This window comes from Sceloporus undulatus, chromosome 3 (genome assembly GCF_019175285.1).
Source record: "Sceloporus undulatus isolate JIND9_A2432 ecotype Alabama chromosome 3, SceUnd_v1.1, whole genome shotgun sequence".
Lineage (NCBI taxonomy): Eukaryota > Metazoa > Chordata > Lepidosauria > Squamata > Phrynosomatidae > Sceloporus > Sceloporus undulatus.
Window position 1 is genome coordinate 32,651,149 of NC_056524.1, and position 24,013 is coordinate 32,675,161.

The following is a 24,013-nucleotide window of genomic DNA, read 5'->3' on the forward strand; positions in this document are numbered from 1 at the left end:
TGAAAAGATAATTCATTCCGTTATTTACTGCAATGTACATTACTTTTTCATTACTGTATATTACCTGAAATCATGCTCAAAATTATGCTCAAAATTCTGCAGCGTAGACTCCAAACATACATGAAGAGAGGTCCAAGCAGGATTCAAGAAATGAAGAGGCATAATGGAGTGCATCAAGGAATTCAAAAAGAAAAATCAGTATATGCTTAGACTATGGCAAAGCCTTTGACTTCATAGATCATGAAAGGTTATAGTACACCCTTAAAGACATGGGAGTGCCAACACATCTAATAATCCTGATGAGGAATCTGTATTCAGAACAAGAGACTACATTTAGAACAGAACACGGAGAAACAGAATGGTTCCCAATTGGCAAAGGGGTCAGACAAGGTTGCATCCTTTCACTCTATCTTTTCAGTTTGTATGCAGAACATATTATACAAAAGGCAGGCATGGACATAGAAGGAGGAGGAATGAAAATAGGAGGAAGGAAATTCAACAATCTAAGATATGCAGACGACACCATACTATTAGCAGAAAACTTTGCAGACCTATAGGATCTACTGAGGAAGGTCAAGGAAGAAAGTGCAGGATTACTGTTGAACATAAAGGAAACAAAAATGATGACCACAGAGGATCTTAACAAGTTCATTCTAGACAATGAGGACATAAAAATAGTTAAAGAGTTCCTATACCTTGGATCTGCAGTCAAGGGGACTGCAGTCAAGAAATCAGAAGACTAAGAATGGAGAGGGCAGCTATGAAAGAACAAGAAAAGCTCCAAAAGAGCAAAGATATATACTAAACACGAAAGTCAAATTGTACAAGCAATGGTATTCCCCATTACCATGTATGAATGGAAGAGCTGGACAATTAAAAAAATGGACAAAAAGAAAATATACTGGTCCTCCATATTCTCTGGGGCTAGGGGCACAGGACCCACATAAATGTGGAAAAACCGCAGATAACAAAAACACTATGTGTAAATTAATTTGAGATGTGGTGCTGGAAAAGAGTGCTGAGGATATCATGGACAGCAAAAAGAGCAAATACACTGGGGGGACTCAGCATACGCTGAAAGCCGCAGCAGAAGAAGGTTTGGTGCACCCTGGAAGGGGTAATGGCATGCGCATCTGTGGCGTGCGCACTATACCACACCACAGGCATGAGCCCCATTCTTTTGAATGGGGCTCGAGCATACATGGAATTCCCCTTACACAGGGGGATCTGGAACACCAGCCAGAAGAACAGGGAGTTTGGGCAGCGAAAGGTATTTGCATCTAATCCTTCCCTTTTATAGCTAATGTATCTTTGAGTTAGGATTACACTGTAAAATAGGATTGACTGGGATGAAGATAGGTCTAATACTGATCATTTGTCTTTCTGGCTCAGTCTTGCCTGCTCCAATTGTTATCTGTGATCTCTAATAGATGTCTTCTCTGACTTGGCTGCTGCTACATGAGATCTTTTTGACTGGAGATACCAGGGACTCAGCCAAGAGTTTCCTGCATGCAGGACAGGTGGCCAGCCACTATCATACAGAAAACAAGGGATGGAAAGCTGCTATCTTGGAAACCCAAGATTTGGAGAATTGCAAAGTACAATCAAAGGCACAAATCAATACTGGTTATGTTTAGTGGAGAGCCAGAATGGTGTAGCAGTTTGAGTGTTAGACTATGACTCTAGAGAACAAGGTCTGAATCCCTACTCAGCCACGGAAACTCACCCTTAGGCAAAATACCAAAAGCTTGGAGATGTTACTTTTTTTATTATAATTCCCAGCATTCTGGCTGTAAGATTTTGGGAACTGTTGTTCAAAAAATACCTTCTTCTAAACTCTGAAAAATATTGTGTCTGTCCAGTCCATTAGATGGAAGGAATATGGTGTGGAATTATGCAGCCCTCCAAATGTTGTTGGACTGAATGTTTCCGCAGCTTTAGCCAGCCAGGATTCCTGGTGGGTACAATCCAAGAATATCTAGAGGGTTGTACAGTTCTCACTCCTGGTGTATCAAGTGATTAGCAGTAGGTGAATAGCCTTACATACAGGGGGTCATTCCCACTGCGAAAAGCCTTGAATCCTGATTCAGTGTATGTGCCTCTAGTTCCCACTGGAAATTGATCCCAATCCTCATTGGATTGATTCTAGTGGAAAAAACATGGGGCAAACGCCAAAAGCCCGGGGTATTTTGGTAGCCGGGGTTTGGTGGTTCTTTTGGCAAAAATCGATTCTGACGTGATTCCTAACAGTGGGAATATCAGATCAGAATCGATTTTTTTTAAAGGGGAGGGACAAATAGCAGGGGGTGTTATCCATCCCCAGAGATGTCACACACACACCCAGTACCACCTTTTGGGGTCTTTTTTAAAAAAATAAATAAAACTAAGCGCAGAAGCAATAGATTGACAAAGCAACTACTTGTAGAAACAAATAGCAGCTAAGCCATTCTAGCGATTTTGTGATTAGTTTTTTTTTTAAAAAAGTCTCCCTCCATCCTGCTCCATTCCCCAGTGTCCACACTCCCCTCACCTGGCCTTGTCTCCGTCCTCCTCCTCCTCCTCTCCATTGGGTGGTGATTCAGGTGGGGGAGGGATGGGGGGAGGGACCAGGAGAGCTAGTGGCAGGCACCATCTCTGCCCTCCAAGGTGCCGCCTCCTCCTCTGAGCCACCCACCTCCCTTGAGCAAATCACACTCTCTCAGCCTCAGAACCAACTGGGGAAGGAGCCAAGACAAGTGCAGAAGGGAACCGGGGGGAGGGAGCGCAGAGACCGGGGGAGGGTCCAAGGCCAGGCTGGGGAGCAGATGGGGCCAAAAGTCCATGCCAAAAAACAGCCATTCCAAAAGGTCCCCATTCATATGTGGATGAGGGACCTTTTGGAATTGATTTGGCATAGCGGAATAGAGCCAGGTTTAGATTCGGATCTTTCAGTAAGTGGGAATGAGGTGTAAATAGAACCATCTGAAGAAAAGGGTTTCACATCCACATTTGAAAGGTATGAGTATTTGAGAAAAGCACATTATTATAACAAAGTGTAAATAGAGCAGGGGTAGGCAACCTGCGGTCCGCGGGCCGGATGCGGCCCGGCGAGGCCTTGGGACTGGCTCCAGCCTGGTCCTGCCGCCGATTGCCGCCGGGGCCTTTGGCATCTTGCGCGAGGGGCATGGTGGGGCAATTGTCTATAGAAGCCTCAGAAACATGCATTTATCTTAACATTTTTTAGAAAATCAGCCAATTTTTTCGCATGTCCTCCATTTTTTATTTAAAAAGTGCCCTCCGTTTGAAAATTTTGTCCTACATTTGTCCCGTTTTATTTATTTCTTTAATTTTAAAAAAATTATTTAATTATTTATTTTTGGCTTCGGCCCCCCAGTTGTCTGAGGGCCAGCAACCCGGCCCCCGGCTCAAAAGGGTTGCCTACCCCTGAAATAGAGAATGCATTGGTAAGGCACAGCTTCCATTATGCTAATGAGAAGAATATAGTCCAAAAAGTACCTTTTGAAAACTTTTGTACATGGGATTTCCCTAAAGGAAGGGGATTTTTCATCCTGCCTCCTCGTTCAAAACAAAACATGAATTTCAAGTAGATGATATATCTGGAATTTTTATGAAATGTGCATGTCATCTAAATTAGGCAGTGGGATACAAATCATCTTTAATTAACATAACTGGTTATCTGCTATTCTGGCCATCAAAAGACAAAAGAAGGGGAGGCACCTAGCATGGGACAACAGCATTAGAAAATAATTGCCAGGCAAATTGTCTTGATGACATGAGCTGATTGCTTTTCTTCCACTCTATGAAATGGGTAAATTTAATTAGATTTCACTGTATTACACCATCCTCTTATGCAGATTTGGAACTTTCTCAATTTTGCATACTTTGCTAGCATATCAAAGATTAAACAGAAACAGATTAGAGACCAAGAAGAGGAGCAGAAAGCAAAGAGAGGTAGCAAAGGAGAGAACAGAGTGTATCCTTTTGTGCTAGTGAAATAAATTACACTAAGAATGCCAGCCGAGAGAATATTTTATTTATACACCTAAACTAAAGATTGGATAAAACCTGGATTCTGTCTGCAGCAACTAGAGTAGATTCACTGAATCAACAGAATTTGCATAAGTGTAGAAGTACCAAGTGATCATTGATTCAATAGTCATAACTCTGTAGGTGAATTCCATTATCATAACAGTCTTTTACTCTTTTCCACCTAATTCCAGGAAGATGTTTCTGTGCTAAACTCACGCCTGGCTCTGAAATGGACTGGATGAAAGTGAATACACTGAATCTTAATCTAAACAAGACAGAGGGCTCATTCGTGCTTACAAAATAATCCAGTTCGAAACTGGATTATTTTCAAAGCGAATTCTCTCCAGAGCCATTTACTCCCCTTTTATTCCCCTTTGTCGTTCACATTAAGGGGAGAAAAGAGGAAAAACAGCCACAGAGAGAAAGGATGGAGAAGGAGGAAAGAAAAGGAGGAAAAACTTTCCCTCTTTCTTTCTTTCCTCCTCCCCTTCCCTCCCTCCACCAGCCAACCTGCCTACCTGGGTGCTGCTGGTGGATGGGTGCTGGTGGCGGCAGCTCTCAGGGCTTGGGGCTGGCTCTCTCCTCCGATCCTCCTCCTCCTCCTCCTCCAGGCCGGACCTTTCTCCGCTACCCAGCCTCCTTCTCCAGGGTTCTCTGCCCCAGTAGGCCTCCTTAGAAGGAGGCCTGGGAGGAAAGAGAGAGGCAGGCAGGGAGGAAAGACACAGGACCGGAGGATGGAGGACATGCATCTGTGAGCCCAGAGTGTCCCTAGTCAGTTGAGAGACAGATCTGAGAATAGGGATTCATCTTGTGTTAGATGGGGTTACCTTCCTTTGAAAACACAGGTTCACAGTTTGGGAGTAATCCTGGATTCAGCTGTTAGCCTGGAGGCCCTGGTTTCAGCAGTAACCAGGAGTGCTTTTGCACAGTTAAAGCTAATGTGCCAACTTCACCTGTTCCTGGACAAGTCAGATCTGGCCACAGTAATACATTTCTTGGATACATCCCATTTGGATTATTGTAATATACTCTATGTGGAGATGCCTTTGAAAAGTATTCAGAAACTTCAGTTAACCCAAAGACCTGCAACCAGACTATTAATTGGAACTGGCTACAGGGAGCAAACAACTCTCTTATTGCAACAGTTCCACTGGCTGCTGGTCCATTTCCTAATACAATTCAAAGTGTTGTTTTGGACCTATAAAGCCCTATACAGTTCAGCTTGAAGACCCATATCTCCCTTTTTGAACCCATTAGAGATTTTCTGGAGAGGCCCTTCATTTTGTTCATAAGCTCAGTTGATGGGAACAAGGGAGAAGGCCTTCTAAGTGGCAGCTCTCAGACTTTGGAACTCATTTCCTAGAAAGGTCAGGATGACTCCATCTTTCCTTTCCTTCCAACAAGAAGTTAAAACATTTTTATGCCATCAGGATTTTAGAAACTGTGTTATAGGCTTTTAATACTATGCAGTGCTATTTTTATAATTTGTATATAGGTTTTTTAAATGAATTTTAATATTTTTAACTTTATACAGTTGGCTGTCCACATTTGTGGCTTTAACTTTTGTGGATTTGATTATTCATAGATTTGATTAATATGTTCTTTCTAGGAATCTCTAGGTCTTCCAGTGCAACTCTTCCAACTCTAGTCACACTAGGGAACCTAAAGATTCCCAGAGAAAACACTTCTCTAGGCATTTATAAGTCTCCCAATCCAATTCTGTGGTCAGCTTCTGCCAGATGTTGGCCATAGAGTTGCACTGGAGTACCTAGAGATTCCTAGAGAGATGTACTCTCAGGCAAAAAAATGTTATTTTTTTATCTGCAATTTTTTTCACTTTCACAGGGGTCCTGCACCCCTGAGGATCTGGATAGCCCACTGTACATTGTTTAATTGTTTTAAAATAACTTTTATATTTGTACTTTTATTGAGGTTTTTGTACAGTTTTTAATCTGCATTGTTTTTTGATATATTGTTATTTGCCTTCGGTCTCATTATTGGCAGAAAGGCAGGATATAAATGAATAAAATAAAGAATAATAAAATAAATACAGTAATGTGATGCAGCAACAGTAGGGGGAAAGCTATTTCCATCACGCCTGGAGAAAAGGTTGCAAGGTCCTAATCAGTCTTTTTCTGTGATGCTGCTTCTGGGAGGGTCCTCAAAGCTAAATGTGCTCTTGTAAGAAGCCTCTAGAAACATACAGGACAGGTGATTTTCCAAGGCAGACTACCCAGATTGTTTGTTGCTTCGAGGACCTGCCCAGAGCTAGACTGTGTAAGTAGGATGCTCTGGACTCCCCAACTTTCTCTCCAGATGGAGGCCTTTATCACACAAAGCTGCCAGAGTGGAACTATAGCAGACAGTAGCATCTATAGTTGTTATCACATTATACTGTGTCAGTTGTGAAGCTGTGTCATCTTCTATCTGTTCCTGGAACCCTCCTTTTCATTAAAGGGCAAACTCGTCAAAGCCTCCCAAACACACTGCTTTTTCACTACTGATTCATGTGTGATCATTTCCTCCCACTGCAGTTCCAATATGCAGACAGTCATGTGGTGCAAGTGGGCATGATTCTCCCCCTTTCCCCTTTTCTCCCTTCCCTTCACCAGCTGGTTTTCTTTTCTTTTTTCAATTTCTTTTCTCTACTTAATACATTTATGTGAGTGCACAACTGAAAATAATAATAATTTTAAAAACCCAACTGTAAGTCATGTTGGGAAGGGCATAGGGCAGGAAGGGGAGCTATGAAGGTTGACATGCAGAAGACAGAGCCTGGGACTATGGTAGCACCATGGCCCTTTTGAGAAACTGTGTGAAAATGACTGCCCCAAATTAGTGCAGAAGGGACCATGAATTGCCAAAGCAGCATACTCCCAGCAGACTCATATATTGCAATAAATAAATAAATAGTGTGATAGTGAACATTTTCAAGCTGTTATGTTCCTGTTTGCTTCACTAACACAACTGATGCAAAAAAGGAGGCTGGTGTAATAAAGTCCTTAGTTAAATACCCATCTTTGAAATAATGATTGCAAGTAATGCAGTTCATGTTTCAAAAGTGATGTGGTGAGTGTATGTAAACTTAATTTATTTTACTGATGCAAAATTAGTGCTAAGATTTTTTTTTCTCCAAAGCATTTGAAGTTATTGAAAAGTAATAGTCAGTTCAGAAATGGAATGAGATTTCTATTTACAAAATTGTAAGGATTTGCCCCTGTGTGCATCTAAAAAAGAGTACCCATACAGGGATATTTTCTATGTATATATAAAAGCTATATGTGCATATTACAAAAGCATATATAGCATATTACAAAAATAAAAGATGGGATTCCAAAAGTGAATGGTTTTTCATTGATTGTGTGTGTGTGTGTGTGTGTGTGTGTGTGTGTGTGTGTGTGTACATACAGTATATGTGTATGTCCTCCCTATTATCATTTCACTCCTCTAAATTGCTTCCTTTGAAGCTATTCAGTCCAGCTCTCAAAACATCAGCAACTGTAGTGGTCCCTTTTCTGATCAGGACTTTGGTAAAGCAGAAATTACTGTATATACTTATGTATAAGTTGTATAAGCCTAGAAATTCAAGTCAAAAAATTGATCCAAAAAACCTTAGTCAGCTTATCCACAGGTCAATGTAAGTATTGTACCTTAACTCTTATTTAAAAACAAGAATTATCCCCTGGTGAAAGGCAAAAGTGTTATCTGTCCTGGAAGCACTGACCTCCCTCTGTTCTCTTATCCATCCAGCCTTTGGTGTGAGCACAAAGAGTTATGTCTGCTGGAATTTTGTAAGTTCTTTGGTGTTGTTTTCCTTTCCTTCATCCTTTAGATCCTATGTTATATGCCCCTAGGTTTTACCCTCGACTTATCCATGGATCATATCAAAATCCATAATTTTGGCCCTAAAACTTGCCTTCGACTTATACATGAGGTTGAATTATAGCCGAGTATATACATTAATGTCCTTTCCCATATTGTTTTTCACTGCAAAGCCTCCTCTGAACTGGTAAAACTTACCTTTTTTAAAACTGGGGAAAACAGAAGGGTTGAAGGGACTTTCAGAAGGAGATAAGTCTTGGGGAAGGGTTTAACCACTCTGCACAATGGCCCTGATCCTTTTTGGTGAAATGGGCTTATTGCATGGAGGTAATTATGAAAACATGGACAAAAGTTTTATTCTTAAATACATGGGTTTTTTTACAAGTAATAATACAAAGTTAAAGGAAAAAATAAGTCACATTTGGCAGGAAAAGGACAAATATAATTACCTGCAAAAAGGTCAAGGAAGTCAAGAAACAGAAAAGAGCAAAAACAGAAACATTTCTGAAGTAACAAACACATCACCTTCTGTCCATATTTGTTAACCTATTCATGTTCTTTCTGTCTTGTGCATCACAGGATACAGAACAATTCTCTAGTGAGAGGTAGATTTATTCTTTCCCCACAGGATCTGGTCTTGTTTTTCTCATTTTGTCTCAAATAGTGTGTGGAACAATACTTCATTATTCATGAAGGGCATCACTACTCATGATTATCGGGACAGAGAGAGGAGGGGAAGAGAAAAAGCTAAATGTGGTTGCCTTTGCCTCTAGGAGGGTAAACCATTCCACCTCTTTTAGTGTCTGTCTTGGAAATTGCATTAATTTACAGACAATAGTTTGTAGTATATATCTCTGACCTTGATTATATTCAAACTTACATTAAATAAACCCTATTCAGGGATACAAGCATACAGTTTAAACTCAGGGCCTATCTATATTTGTGAGAATTTGCCCTCAGGGTATTCTGGACCCAAATTCCACCTGAATCCCCTCTTACCTGCTGTGCATTTTTTACACTTTTTGATGCAGTTGAGTGGCTGCCTCCCTGTGCAGTTGCTGTGAGCTGCCGCTATGGCCGTGAGTAACTCTGAGGTCAGAACAGGGCATTCATCCATGATATCAGCCCTGGATCCCTCATTCTGATCTCAAAGCAACTTACAGCCACAGAGCAACTTGGTAGAGATGCTTGCAGGGACCGTCTGGGAAGGTAGCCATCCATTATTGCTATGTTTTGCTCTGGGGTTTCTGGAAAACCCAGCACAAAATACAGTGAGCCTGCACCATATGCAGGCACACTATACATGGCTATCAGCTTACACTGAAGCTGCGTGGCAAAAAATAAAATGATGCATGCACACAGCCGCGCCACAAGTACAAGCTCCATTATATCCAATAGGGGTCAAGCATACATGCTTTTTGCATTACGCGGGGGATTGCGGAACAGATCCCCCACATAAGGTAAGGGCCAAATGTATAAGTCTTTCTAACGGAAGGCAAGAGGTGAAAAGCCTGAATTGGATCCAGGTTTTCTGTAAATAGCCCAGACTTTTTTAGGGAACAGTTCAAAAGCATGAAAATGCAAGTAGATAAATAGGTATCACTTTGGTGGGAAGATAACAGCATTCCTTGCAGTCATCTTTGACAACACTGGTTCTTTGGCTTAGTAATGCAGATGAGCACCACCCCTACAGTCAGACACAACTTGACAGCCTTGTTAAAGAGGAAGCCTTTACCTTTTTACCTTCATGTAAACAGCATGCAACCATTACCATCATTTATAGGTAATGTGGACAGACCATGGGAACAGGAAAGATGTCCCTATATTTACTGGCTCCAATTTAGTTCTTTGTATCTTAAGAGGATTTCTAAAACCCCTGTTTTAACAGGGTTTTCAGTTGTGGTGAGTCTTCTGTGCTGAAGATGGGGAAATCAATCAGTTTTGCTTTCTCTCACATTCTTTTTTCTTTTAAAAAAAACCCTTAATATTTCAATCTTGAAAATGAAAAAAAAATGTAAAAGTTAATAAATTCTTTAAAAATTCTTCAAAGATAAACTTAAGATGAACTGACAGATCTTTCAGTTTGGTTTCTGCCACATTAATTTTTTTTTGAAAAAAATCTAAAATCCTTTCAACACATGGGCCATTTCCTGTCAGAAAAATAGGTCAAAATATGGCAAAATTGTATCCTTACACCCAAAGGGCATTTGAAGCATAGGAGACCCTTGGGTTCACAAGAACGGACATCAGTGGAACACAAATGTAGTTCTGTTGGTTTTAATTACTATATAGTGGGCCACTGAAGTTGGTTCCAGGACCTCCCGTGGATAACAAATCCGTGGATGCTCAAGTCCCATTAAATACAATAGCATAGCAAAATAGTGTCCTTTATATAAAATGGCAAAATCAAGGTTTGCTATTTGGCATTTATATGTTTTAAAAATCTTTTCAAGCTGTGGATGCTTGAATCCCTGGATAAAAAATCCATGGATACAGATGGCTGACTGTACTTTAAATATGACAATCTGGGTTCACACATATTACTTTTAAAGCACTTTAAAATAGTTAGTCCAATAAAGGCCTAAATCCAACTGTTAGTCCTAATCATCTCAACCAACCCAACCACTGAATAATATAGTCAGCCCTCCATATCCATTGATTTTTTTTAATCCACGGATTAATCATTCATGTCTTAAAATATTTTTAAAATACATAAATTTCAAAAAGAAACCTAGATTCTGCCATTTTATACAGGGGACACCATTTTATTATGCCATTGTATTTAATGGCACTTGAACATCCATGCATTTTGGTATCCATGGGGGTTCTGAAACCAAACCCCTGCAGATATCAAGGGCCTACTGTATGTCAACATTAAGTGCCATTAATTCATTGAGTCTCCCATAGTTGAGATTTCAAGCAAAATGTTATCTGACCACACCAGCTCATATTTTTCTTTGAATAAAACTGATTATGAGCTATTGCTTATGGAGTTTTCTCATAATTAGAACGAATGGAGTAATGGAAGGGCTTGCCTACCTTCTTACATCCTCTGGCTTATTCACTGTTTGGATGTTTTAGTCCTGGGGACTCTAACAGGATTTAACAGCAAATCATGCCCAGGATTGCAGCCTTTTATCCACTATTTTCTAGGTCAGAATGAGAACTCAGAACAAGAACTTTGATGTAATGGCTGCAATCCAGCAACCTCTCGGTGTAATGTAAAGATCAGCATGGAGTATGTCAACACTACATAACCCCCAAGCAGAATAGCAACATTGCGCAACATATGTTATTATTGTTGTTGTTGTTGTTGTTGTTGTTATGTTTTATTTATATAGCACTGTAGATTTACCCAGCACTGTACATACAAACAATAAAATAGATAAAGTAAACCTGCCCATGGCGTACAATCTGAGAAATAATAGCATAATACAGATACATAATACATAACAACATGCAATCACAACTTTCAAAGACAAGGCACAGAGGATCATGTTGTCTGTACCACTTCCACTGCTATCAGGAGAATATGTCTGTTGTACATTTTGGACCGACATGTGTGGCATGACTTACACATGCATATGTCCCAAACTGGATGCCAACCATTGTCCTGAGTCCTCAATTTGCAAAATAGCAGTTGCCAGTGTAGTTTTTAACTACTATGCCAAACATGAGCATTTGGAAAAAGAGCAACAGTTTTAATGAAGAATTCTAATTCTCCTAAAGAATATACTTGCTTTCTTTCCAGTTCTTCATTCATGTTCTTTCCCTAATGTTTGAAGTCCAAAGCACTAAGGCTGCAGATGGTATTATTGTTGTGACCATCTGAAGTCACAGAAGCTACACATTACAGAAAGACAGTGGATTTTTTATTTATGGTGACAGTAGCTTTGTGTTCCAGGTTTAAGGTTTACCCTGCAGTGTAATATGATGGATCTATTTGTCATTTCCCCTGTGAGGCATCTTAGTATGTCCACAAGAAGGATGTAAAGTGCATTATTTGAGCATTATTCATCCTTCACTTGACACAATTGCCCAATTTGCCCTTGGTTTTTAATATCTCATTACTGCCAGGTGTTATGCAGCCTCAAAAATAAATGTGTTTTATATGCCAAAGATAAATAGCAAAAATGGCATATGATTTTGATTTTGACCTTGCAACCTGGTAATGACTTGCCAACCCATTTCTAAGGCCACACTCCTATACATTTACCTGAGAGTAATACTCACTAACCTAAAAACCTGATCCTGTCTTAGAAGGTAAGCAGAGTCAGGCCTGATTAGTACTTGGAAGGGAGACCACCAGGAATACAGGCTGCTATAGGCTGTATTCAGGGGAAGGTGATGCAAACTTCCTCTAATAAAATGCGCCAAGAAAACCATATCATAAGGTTGCCATAAGTCAAAAGTGACTTGAAGACACATGGCAACATCAGCAAAGGCCCACTGAATTTATTATACCTTACATCTGAATAGACATGTTTGGGCTGTAAACCTATTTATTTGGATGTTTCATTGAGCTGCCTGTGCTTTATAAACTATAGCAAAGAATTTGATTGTACAGATCACAAAAAAGAATGGATCACTCTTAAAGAAAATGGTGTGCCACAACATTTGATTGTCCCAATGAGGAACATGTACTCGGGACAAGAGGCTACTTAGGACAGGGGGTTTCCTTACATAGGCACACATATCTTCCCTCATATTCTCCCATCCTGAGGCCTTGCTATTCAACAACAGACCAACACAGAGATAAACATGTAAATCACTTCCTCCCAACTAAGGGTCATACAGTATATATACCCCACTCACTTCCATGCCATCAACTTCTGAAAATGCCAGCCACAGGCGAAACGTCAGGAACAAATTCTTGTAGAACACAGCCATATAGTCTGAAAAACCCACAAAAAATGACAATTTGAATGATTTCTAATTGGCATGGGGTCAGGCAAGGTTGCATTGTATCACCATATTTTATTAACTTTCATGCCAAAAACATCATATGTAAAGCAGATTAGACTCAGCAGGAGGAGGTATGAAAACTGGAGGAAGCAACATCAGCAATCTATAGCCCAAAACAGATGGGAAGGAAAGAACAACTTCTGGATGCTTTGGGGTGGGGGGTGGGGATATGCACGCTCCCCAGAGTGGCTGGAAGCTGCCTTAGCCAGAAGCCAGCCAAAAGAAGAGTGCTGAAAAAGAGCTCCTTGCCGGCGGCCCATTCAGGGCCATGGGTGCGGCTGGATCTGGGACCGCAGCGTCTGGTCACCATGGTCTCAAGATGATCAGGGGCTGATCAAGGCTGGAACAGCCAGAGGCCACTCCAAGCTGCCGGCCTGCTTCACCTCTAAGATAAGCAGATGACACCATACTACTAACAGAAAACAACAAAGATTTGAAAAAAATTATTGAAGAAAGGCAAGGCAGAAAGCAGAAAGGCAGATTTACACCTGAACATTAAGAAAATTAATGACTATAGACAATCTACATATTTTGAAAGTAGATAATGAAGATATTGAAATAGTTTTTTGTGGGTTTTTCGGGTTATGTGGTCATGTTCTAGTAGAATTTCTTCCTGATGTTTCGACAGATGCTGGTGAAACATCAGGAAGAAATTCTTCTAGAATATGGCCACATAGCCCGAAAAACCCACAAAAAACTATGGATGCCGGCCATGAAAGCCTTCAACTTCACAATATTGAAATAGTTCAAGATTTTCCATACTTGGGCTGAAGAGTGGCATATAAATATTCTAAATAAAAATAAATCAGAGTGGAGACTGCAATCTAGAAATCAGAAGAAGATTTGGATTTGGTAGAGCAGCTATGAAGGAAATAGACAAGTTCCCAAAATGTAAAAATATATCACTGAATAGTAAAGTTATGATAGTCCACAGCATAGTATTCTTCATCTCTATATGGTTGTAAAAGCTGGATAGTGAAAAAAACCAATAGAGAAAAAAATCAGCTCATTTGAGATGTGGTGCTGAAGGAGAGTTCTGTTAATACCCTGGACTGCTAAAGACAAATAAATGGGTCCTAGGCAAATCAGGTCTGAACTTTCCCTAAAAGCCAAGATGACTAAATTGAGGTTGTCATACTTTGGCCATATCAAGAAACGAAAGGACTCACTAGACAAGATGATAATGCTTGTTAGAGTAGAGAGCAATAGGAAAAGAGGAAGATCATGTACCAGACAGAAAGATTCAACCAGGGATGCCATGGCCATGTGTCTGAAAACCTGAGCAGAGTGGTTGAGGATAGGGTGACTTAGAGGTCTCTCATTCATAGGGTCGGTAAAGGTTGAAGTCAACTTGAAGGCAGTTAACAACAACAATACAATACTTTGATTTCTGACCACACTCATCACTAGCATGTACACTCGTCAAATGGGGTGTTTCCCATGTGGCACCCTGGTTCTAAGGTAAACGTAAAGGTAGCTCATTGGCATGAATGTCTAGTAACCAACTATAGAGTTATTAAGCTGAAGAGCCAGCATTGTCCAGGGACTGCTTTGATGGTCATGTGGCCAGCATGACTGCACCAAATGCTGTTACCTTCCCACCAAAGTGATACCTTTCTATCTACTTGCATTTGCATGCTTTCAAACTGCTAGATTGGCAGAAGCTGGGACTAGTGCCAGGAGCTCACCCCATCATGCATCCTGGCCCTCCTCCACTTTTTGGGGGGCTACAACATAAACATGCTTGCTGGGAGATACTGGGTGTTGTGATTGAAAAAATAATCTTTCCATGCTCTGCTTATCCATGATCAATGAACTGTACACAGAGCATAGGGAAAATGTTAATGTAGTATCAGTTGTATACAATGTTTGTCATGTAGAAAATAAGGGTGTAACTATTCAATCATGTGCAGTTTTTAAAAGCATCAATTGTCTTCTCTCTTCCCCAACCACTTTTACCAGGCTCAAAGAAAGAAGTGCAGAAAGATCAAGAGGCTAACAGAACTCCTGTTTCATCTCCAAAGAGACTGGTTGTATCAGCTAGCAAGCTCCATTCGCCAGGTATTTATAAAAATGAGCACAGTTAAGTTAGGGATAGTTTACGTTTGTCCAATCTGCAGTTTTTCTTAGTACATATCAAAGCTGAGACTTGTGCCAATAAAGGGATTGTGTTCAAGCGTCATTACACTACATTAATCCAGGTGGCTGCTTCTTGCCCAGAAGTAAATGGTAGGTTATTAAGCTGTATCCACCTACATAAATCTCTCTCCCCCTCTCCCTCTCTCTTCCACCCCCTGTCTCTCTCACACACACAGTCATGCACACACACTCATGTACAGAGGAATATTCCAGCCATTATGGTCCTTGCTGAGCCTTCACTGTGCAGATTTTGTTAACATGCCCCAATTCTTGGATTACTGATATATCTTCATAGATCATAGAATCATAGAGTTGGAAGAGACCACAAGGGCCATCCAGCCCAACCCCCTGCCATGCAGGAAATCTCAGTCAAAGCATTCCTGTCAGATGGCCATCCAGCCTCTGCTTAAAGACCTCTATGGAGGGAAACTCCACTACATTCCGAGGGTGTGTGTTCCACTGTCGAACAGCCCTTACTGTCAGGAAGTTCTTCCTAATGTTGAGGTGGAATCTCTTTTGCTGTAGCTTACATCCATTTTTCTGTGTTTTGTTCTCTGGAGCAGCAGAAAACAAGCATGTTCTCTCCTCAATATGACATCCCTTCAAATATTTAGACAGGGCTATCATATCACCCCTTAACCTTCTCTTCTCCAGGCTAAACATCCCCAGCTCCCTAAGGCATTCCTCATAGGGCATGGTTTCAAGGTCCTTCACCATTTTGGTCGCCCTCCTTTGCACACGCTCCATTTTCTCAATGTCCTTTTTGAATTGTGGTGGCCAGAACTGGACACAGTATACTAGGTGCAGCCTGACCAAAGTAGAGTAGAGTGGCACTATTACTTCCCTTGATCTAGACACTATACTTCTATTGATGCAGCCTAAAATCGAATTGGCCTTTATAGCTGATGCATCGCACTGTTGACTCATGTTCAACTTGTGGTCTACTTGGACTCCCAGATTCCTTTCACATGTAGTCTCGTTCAGCCAGGTGTCCCCCATCTTATATCTATGCATTTCGTTTTTTCCGCCCTAAGTGCAATTCCTTACATTTCTCCGTATTGAATTTCATTTTGTTAGCTTTGGCCCAGCTTTCTAGTCTATTCAGGTCATTTTGAATTTTGATTCTTTCCTCTGGGGTATTAGCTACTCCATCTGCATTGGTGTCATATGCAAATTTGGTAAGTATGCCCCCAATTTTGTCATCCAAGTCATTGATAAAGATGTTGAATAGCACTGGGCCCAGGACAGAACCCTGTGGGACCCCACTGGTCACTTCTCTCCAGGATGAAAAGGAGCCATTGTTGAGCACCCTTTTGGTTCAGCTAGTCAACTAATTACAAATCCATGTAACAGTTACCTTGTCTAGCCCACATTTTACAAGCTTGTTTGCAAGAATGTCATGGGAAACTTTGTCAAAGGCCTTACTGAAATCAAGATATACTATATCTACAGCATTCCCTCAATAAAAAGGGCTTTTTTGGGTATGTCCACAGCAAAAGGAATAAAAAGGAAATGGTAGGGCCACTGTGTGGAGAAGATGGCAAAACAGGGGACAGAGAAAAGACAGAATTATTCAACACCTTTTTTGCTTCAATCTTTTCAGAAAAGGCAAAGGGTGCTCAACCTGAGGATAATGGAGCAGAGGACAAAATAGGAGAATTTCAGCACAGAATAAGTAAGGAGATAGTACAGGAATACCTTGTTAATCTAAATGAATTTAAGTCTCTAGGATCAGATGAACTACATCCAAGGGTATTAAAAGAACTGTCAAATGTAATATTGGAACCATTGGCAGTAATCTTTGAAAACTCCTGGAGAACAGGAGAAGTCCCAGTAGACTGGAGGAGGGCAAGCATTGTCCCCATCTTCAAAACGGGAAAAAAGAGGATCCCAAGAATTATCGTCCAGTTAGTCTGACATCAATAACAGGAAAGATTCTAGAGCAGATCATTAAACAGAGTCTGTGAACATCTAGAAGGCAATGCCATAATCACAATAAGTCAACATGCCAGACAAACCTGATCTCTTTTTTTGATAAAATTACCAGCTTGATAGAGTTCTTAACCTCTCTAGCAAGCCTGAGTTCATTCTGCGCTCTAGTTTTTCTGACTTTACCCCTACGCGTGCTCGCTATTCATTTGAATTCCTCTTTGTTGATTTCCCCATTTTTCCATTTCTTATACATGTTCTGTTTAAAACATAGCTGCACTGAAAGTTCATTAGTTATCCATCCTGGTTTCTTGAGGCACCTCCCATTTTTCTTCCTCACTGGAACTGTTTTAATTTGTGCCTTCAGTATCAATCAATCAGTCAACCAACCAAAGCCTTTATTACAGTTAACAAACCATAAGGCAAAAGTATGACAACACAGCTACAACAAAATCAGTGAAAACATTTTATCAGTTATATACATCTTATACCCTTTACACAAAAATATAGGCACTCTATATTGAAGAATAAGAACAAGCCATATGAAAATAGAATGGTGGGGTATAATTAAGTGAAAATAAATGCATTTTAAAAACAACTTAATAAAATACCTTCAGTATCTCCCTTTTGAGAAACTCCCATCTGTCTTGAACTCCCTTCTCTTTTAGTATACCTGACCATGGGTCAGTATACCCCCAGTATTTCTCTAAATTTATTGAAATCAGTTCTCCTCAAGTCTAGAATATGTGTCTGATTATGCCCGGCTTCTCCTTTCCACTGTATAACAAATTCCAGGAAAACATGGTCACTTCCACCTAAGCATCCCACCATTCAGTACTTAAAATTTTCTACTCACTGAGGAGACTTAGCGCTTACAAAGAAACAAGGGACCTTAAAGTTTGAGAAGATATGAGTCTTCTCTTCTTTAGTCCCTTTCATTTAATGGTCCATCTGGTACTCTTCATACCACCCATGCAACTGCTGTTCATCAAGAGAAAGTAAGAGAACTTCTTTACTACTGGTAGGGATGGGAGATCTATTCATTTTATGTTCACCACACTTATATTTTCACCAGCTTCTTTGTCTTGCCCCAGCTCTGTATTGGGTCTCAGGGAAATGGAAATTTGTTCAAATTTTGAGACACATCTGACCTAATATAGTATACACTTATATTTATAAGAATTTCTGAGATTCCATAATAAAGGGTAAGATATAAATATTTTAATGAAAATAAAAATATTTTTCTCTATGGCTAAAGTGTGTGTGTGTGTGTTTTCCAAAATGCCACATGTTAAAAATCATGTACATTCACTTGAATAAGGGGGGGGGGGGAACGCAAATCAGATACAGATTGACTCACACCATGACAGAAGACTGAAGGAAATGCATTGCAGGCCACAAATTGGATAGATTCATTAAAAATCCTAGTGAATGCAAATTTCTTTTTCAGCACCATCCACTAGCAGCACTTCCATCACCAATGCTTCTCCAGGCCATATCCCTTCCCTAACTGATGATGACACATTCAATTGCTCTGTCCGTCTTACTTATTTTTTCCATTTTCCATTCCCCCAACCCCATTTTTCTTGTTTCTTTTTCTCTTTTTTTGGCAGAGAAGGAGGTTGAAGGAGAGGAGATAATTGCTGATCTGTTGGTTCACTTCCTGGTTGAATTCATAGCTTAATTCATTGTCCAGTGCCTTCAGGTCATTTTGGATTTATGGCAACTCAGAGGCAAACCTTTCACAGAGATTTCTTGGGAATATTTATTCATAGGGGTTTGCCATTGTCTAAGGCTGAGTGAGTATGGCTTGTGGTGGAGCACATGGCAGGTTTCCATGGCCAAGCAGGGGTTTGAACCCTGGCCTCCTTGAGTCCTGGTCCAGCACTCAAAAGCCTATACCATTTTGGCTCTTTCAGTTCAGTACTAAGGCTTAAGTACTACTACTGTGAATTTCCTAAGAGATGGCTTCCCAAAACCCAAAGCTGGTTCTCCAGCAGACTGTGAGGAAGGAGAAGGATAATGGCTGTCTATTTGTTTGGCTGCCATAAATGCACAAAATCTATAAGTGATAAATAATAAACCTCAGACTAGCAATACATTCAGCAAGATGGTTTCATTATACCAGTAGAGAAGAAATAAATTACATTCAGTAAAATCTTTGGATGAAATAAAACTACTCTTCCTTCCCAATGAGGCCACTATTATTAATTGTTTAAAAGAAGGCAAGCTGTTTGAAAAATAATGTATTACAATTCTTCCTGAAAATGATAGTATGATATGGCTAGATTGCCATAAATTCTAAAAGCAACATCCCCCTCCTCCTCATGCATGCCTTATACTGTACTGATATGAAGTTGTATTTCTACAGATATTATGGAAGGAGAAAAACTAATCCTGACCGATTAGCACATGGTTATCAGACATATGCCTCTGCCCAGAGGTTTTGCTTTCGTTCCATGTCAACAGACTTGGCACTGAATTGCAGAATTGTTTTCTAAATCCCTCCATAATTAAAAAGCCACTTGACAAGGAGAGAATAAGCTCCAGCCCTGAGTCTTGGAAGAAAAAGACAGTGTATTATTTCCAGTGATGTGGGCAATTTCATTTGGGCTTCACTATTAAATGAACCACTTTTTCTTAGGCTAATACATGGAATGGTCCACTGTTATCCTGAATATACATCCTACCTTGTGATGTAGTTGAGAACTCAACTAATGTGTTAAAAATGTATATTTTAGGCAGAAATCTGTACAAAGCTGTGCATTTTAGTGGGGAATTGTGTAATTTAAATGTGTGCTTTGTACTTTTAAAAAATCAAGAGAAAACGGGCTTGGATTTTGAACAAGAGCTTGGAGTAGGGGAAAGAATCCTAGTAGTCATGCTGATTAGGGACTATGGGGACTATCAGACACAAATGGACAGGAGGGAGGGGGGGAGAGAGAGAGAGAGAGAATATTTTTCCAAGTTCTAAACTGCATGTGAGACCAATTCAAATTAGAAATAGGCTCATCTGTCTGTCACCACACTATATACCTTGCCTACATTTTGGTCAAAAATGTCTTCACTCCCCCCCTCCCCCACAAATGCTTGCATCTCTGCTATTTATGTATCCTAGTGCTAGCGAAGTTCTTCCAAAAGAACAAGCTAATACTGTTCCCTACAATGCCAAGAAGCTGTGCAGCAAAGACTGGGAATGGTTGTTCACGTTACAGGAGGCTTCAAAGATATAGCCATTTTAGTCGGAAAAATCAGTATGCAAAGGGATCTTGCAGCACCTTTGAGACTAAAAGACAGGGGTTGGTAGCATGAGCTTTCATAGACTTGAACCTGAGGAAGTACTACAAAAGCTCATACTACCAACATCTGCCTTTCAGTTAGTCTCAAAGGTGCTGCACGATCCCTTTGTTTACAGAGGCTGTACATGACCAACTGACGCCAAGAAGTCAAAACTTCTATTGGATTTGTTAGCTTCATGGAATTTTCCCCAGCACAGGTTCTTTGCAGTAGTGATGTGGTAACCTTTGCAAACTATATTAGACAACTGCAACAGCTTGGGGCTCGGGAATCCCATTCTGCTTGGATAATAGTCTGTCAGGATGACAGACAGAAATGCATTTCTTTTTCTAAAGTTGAACCCTTAATTGACCAGCATGGCCTACTTAATCTTTCCTGGTGCAGCTGTGAGAAGTAATTCCACTACAAATCCTTGCATAAAATGGAAAGAGGAAAATTAAGGGATCAAGAAGGACCTTTGAGATTAACTGGCTTAGGGCCCTTCCAGATTGGTCTAAAGAAGTGTGAGATCTTGTGACAGAGCTCCTTCGGTTTTGTCCATTGTCATCTCCCTTGTTTGTTTTTGCAGCTGGCTGAAGAACATGTATATTAGCTTACTTGTGTATCTAAAAGGCATGTTCAGTGTTTGGTTTAATGCAGAGTAATCTTTTCATAAAGAAACATTTGTGTGTGTGTGTGTGTGTGTGTGTGTGTGTGCGTGCGTGCGCGTGCACACATGCGTGCACACCTTGAAGTTGCCTTTTGACTTGTGGCAACCCCTTGAATTTTTCATAGGGTTTTATCAGTCAAGGAATACTCGGATGTGATTTTGTCAGTTCCTTCCTCTGAAATATAGCCTACCTCACCTGATGTTTGTTTGCAGTCTGCCATCCAAGTACTAACCAGTGACATTCGGGTATTTAGGCCCCTTTGTATATCTCTGTATTTTTGGTCACCTTGTTTTTCCATTCCTATGGTTTTCCACATGGTCATGACGAAAGCTTAAATCATGCACTTCCAATCTGGTGCCCTTTTTATGTGTTGTACTGCAATCCCCGTTATCTCAGTTTACCATGGAACACTATTATGCTTTTGATTTCATCATTGTAACTAGAGGTGCTTTTAGATTTTTTTTTTAATTCAGCAATCTCTTACATTGTTTGTGGAATTTTGTGGGCATCTCAGAAGTTGAGATTTTCCATGCATTCTGTCCTTTCCCACTCTTTCTGTCATCTTTCTTTGTTAGGTATGGGGTTGGCCACATGGGCCAAAAGGCCTGGGTTCCCCCGGCCTTGCATTATCTAGTTCAGATGACACAGGCCAAAAGCCCAGGATTTATTTCTAAATGATTTAAAGCATTTCTAAAACAGTCATCATGTTTGTGCCTAATATTATGGCTTATTCTGGTTCCCTCCCCGTTCAGAAGAGCAAAGGGTGTTCAGAATTACTTGAGTATCATTAGTGCATTGCATCCCAATCCTCCCATGATTGAAATCCACACAATGGGATCACAATGTGCATAAGGGCACAGTTCTTTTATCCCCAGATGAATGGGGCACTTCAGCTTTATCCCTAACGACAAAATCACAGCTTAAATTACAAGGACATTTCAACGCATTTGGAAGGACAACTTAGACTGTTGCATTTCAAATGCTGTAAGGCTACAGGGAATTGGTGAAGGTGTTGGATAACATTTCAGTGAATCTTAATTAAATCCCAGCCAATTTAGCTGTAGAATCCTCAAGGAAGTCACTCTGAGGCCATCTCAAAAATCTCACTATTGTGTAACTTTGCAGTCAGTCTGAGTGTCAGTGTCTAAATACAACCTGTGTTTGTTTTTGAAACATAACATTGGTATGTTGTTGTTGTTTAAAAGCCATAATTATAATGAAAATGGGCAACTTAGTCCTAAGATCATCCTTTTTTCCACTGCTACAGAAGCTTGAAGTAGTTCAAACGGACCCAAATTATGAGAGCTGTCCATAACATAATGCAAAGTAAACCAGCTGTCAGGCAGAAAATTTGGGAGTTATGAAAGGGTGGCAAACATGTTTATTTGGTTTGATTCGTTATTGTATTGTATTGTATAGCAGGTCAGTCAGTATGCTTTTTACAGTACCTTCCTGTTTGTCCTTTCTGCCTTGAAGAAGCTTCTTGTGTAGCACATCTGTCCAGAGCCAACACAAAGATAATGATATTGATGGCAGCTGTAGTGTTGGCTAGTATCATCCTTTAGCAGCAGTGCTGGGACCCAGGCGTGTGATTTTATCACCTGCTTCCTTCATGTAGTGGTTTATTGGATCAAGCTGTGGCAACAGCCCAGAATTTTGTACTACAATACAAACAAGCCAATGGAGCTTCTGTTATTTACATCTAGCAATATCGGCATCTGCTGTGCATTATGTCAGGAAACACGAATTTACTGAGAACTCATTTCTGCCCTGTAGAGCTTACGCAGTCTAGAAAGTGGTCACAATATTCAAAAGTAAAACAGGGATGTGTAAAAAGAACGCTAGAAAAAAATCTCTAGACTTATCTCACCTTTTTTCATCCCTCTTCTATAATTCCTCCATTGTTTTCCCAGAGGAGGAAGGATTACATTTTGATTCAGATTTCACTTTAAACCAATCCAGTGGTGGTTTAAGGATGTGCTAGTTAGGGACTGTTGGGCAAAGAGAACTGTGTTCAAATCCCTGCTCAGCCACTAAGTTTATTAATGCCCTGGGGCCACTCACTCTCAGTTTTTTTAACTTCACAAGGTAAAGGCTGGGGGGAACTGCTTTTTATTACTATTTTTATTGCTATTTTTACTCTCTTTTTTAAACAATAGTTTCCAGAATTTTCCAGACTGAGAGAATCTAGAAGTTACACTCTGGTCGCTGTGTGAACAGAAGCAGGGGAGGATTGGTTCGCCACAGGGCGGTATATAAATAAAATTTATTATTATTATTATTATTATTATTATTATTATTATTATTATTATTACTACTATGGCCATATATGTTCCTTGAAAGAAGAATGAAATAGAAGTATGTGAACCCTCTCTCTCCACTCCCCCATATTCTTTGAAAATTTCACATGAGGAAAAACTGTCATTTGCCTTTAGTTTTCCTTGAGTGCAGTTTCAATGACAAGTTTAGCCTTGTTCACACATTATTGCCCTATAACAGTGAAGCTTGTAGTTGGGCCTTGGGCAGAATCCCAAACTGGAAAGGCTTCTTGTAACTTTAATGTTTGTTTCGAAGAGGGGATTTCAACAAATTTTGCTTGTCATACTACTGAAAAGCAACTCTCTGGAAAGGCTGGATAAGATATATAAGAGTGGGAAAAGGCAGTGTTTGAAATGTCAAAAAAAAAGGAACATTTTATCATATGTGGTGGACCTGTTGAAAGCGAAAAGTTATTGGGTATCCATAAGCATATGACAAAGATTCTAGATGTGGCCTTCCACAAAATCTGAACTCTTCCTACTAAATATGGCATCAACATTGGGGGAAAAAACATCAAGAAAAACAATTGGAGAATCATTCTCTACAATACATGTTATCAGTGGCAAGAATACTTCATGCCCAGAAAGGGAAAGCACCACATCATGATTGTCTTATAAATTAATGGATTTAATGGATGATTAACCATTCATTAAGAGCCCAAGCCCTCCCTCCAGTCCATCTGCCTTGGTCCAGGCCTTGGAGGTAGAGAGGAACTGCTGGACCTCTTACCCTTTCCCTCCACCACTCCCTTCTCCTTCTGTGTCATGTCTTTTTAGATTGTAAGCCTGAAGGCAGGGAACCGTCTAATTAAAAAGATTGTATGTACAGCGCTGTGTAAATTTACAGCGCTTCATAAATAAAGG

The 24,013-nt window shown here is 40.2% G+C and overlaps 1 protein-coding gene across 1 annotated transcript in view; it reads left to right on the forward strand.

Moving 5' to 3' along the window:
- The window catches only part of MTUS2 (microtubule associated scaffold protein 2), a 464,127-nt gene that overhangs the window by 321,930 nt on the left and 118,184 nt on the right, over window positions 1–24,013 (forward strand). The window contains exon 6 of the mRNA XM_042460986.1: window positions 14,779–14,877. Within this exon, the coding sequence (XP_042316920.1) occupies window positions 14,779–14,877 (99 nt within the window). The remainder of the gene's footprint in view (window positions 1–14,778; window positions 14,878–24,013) is intronic.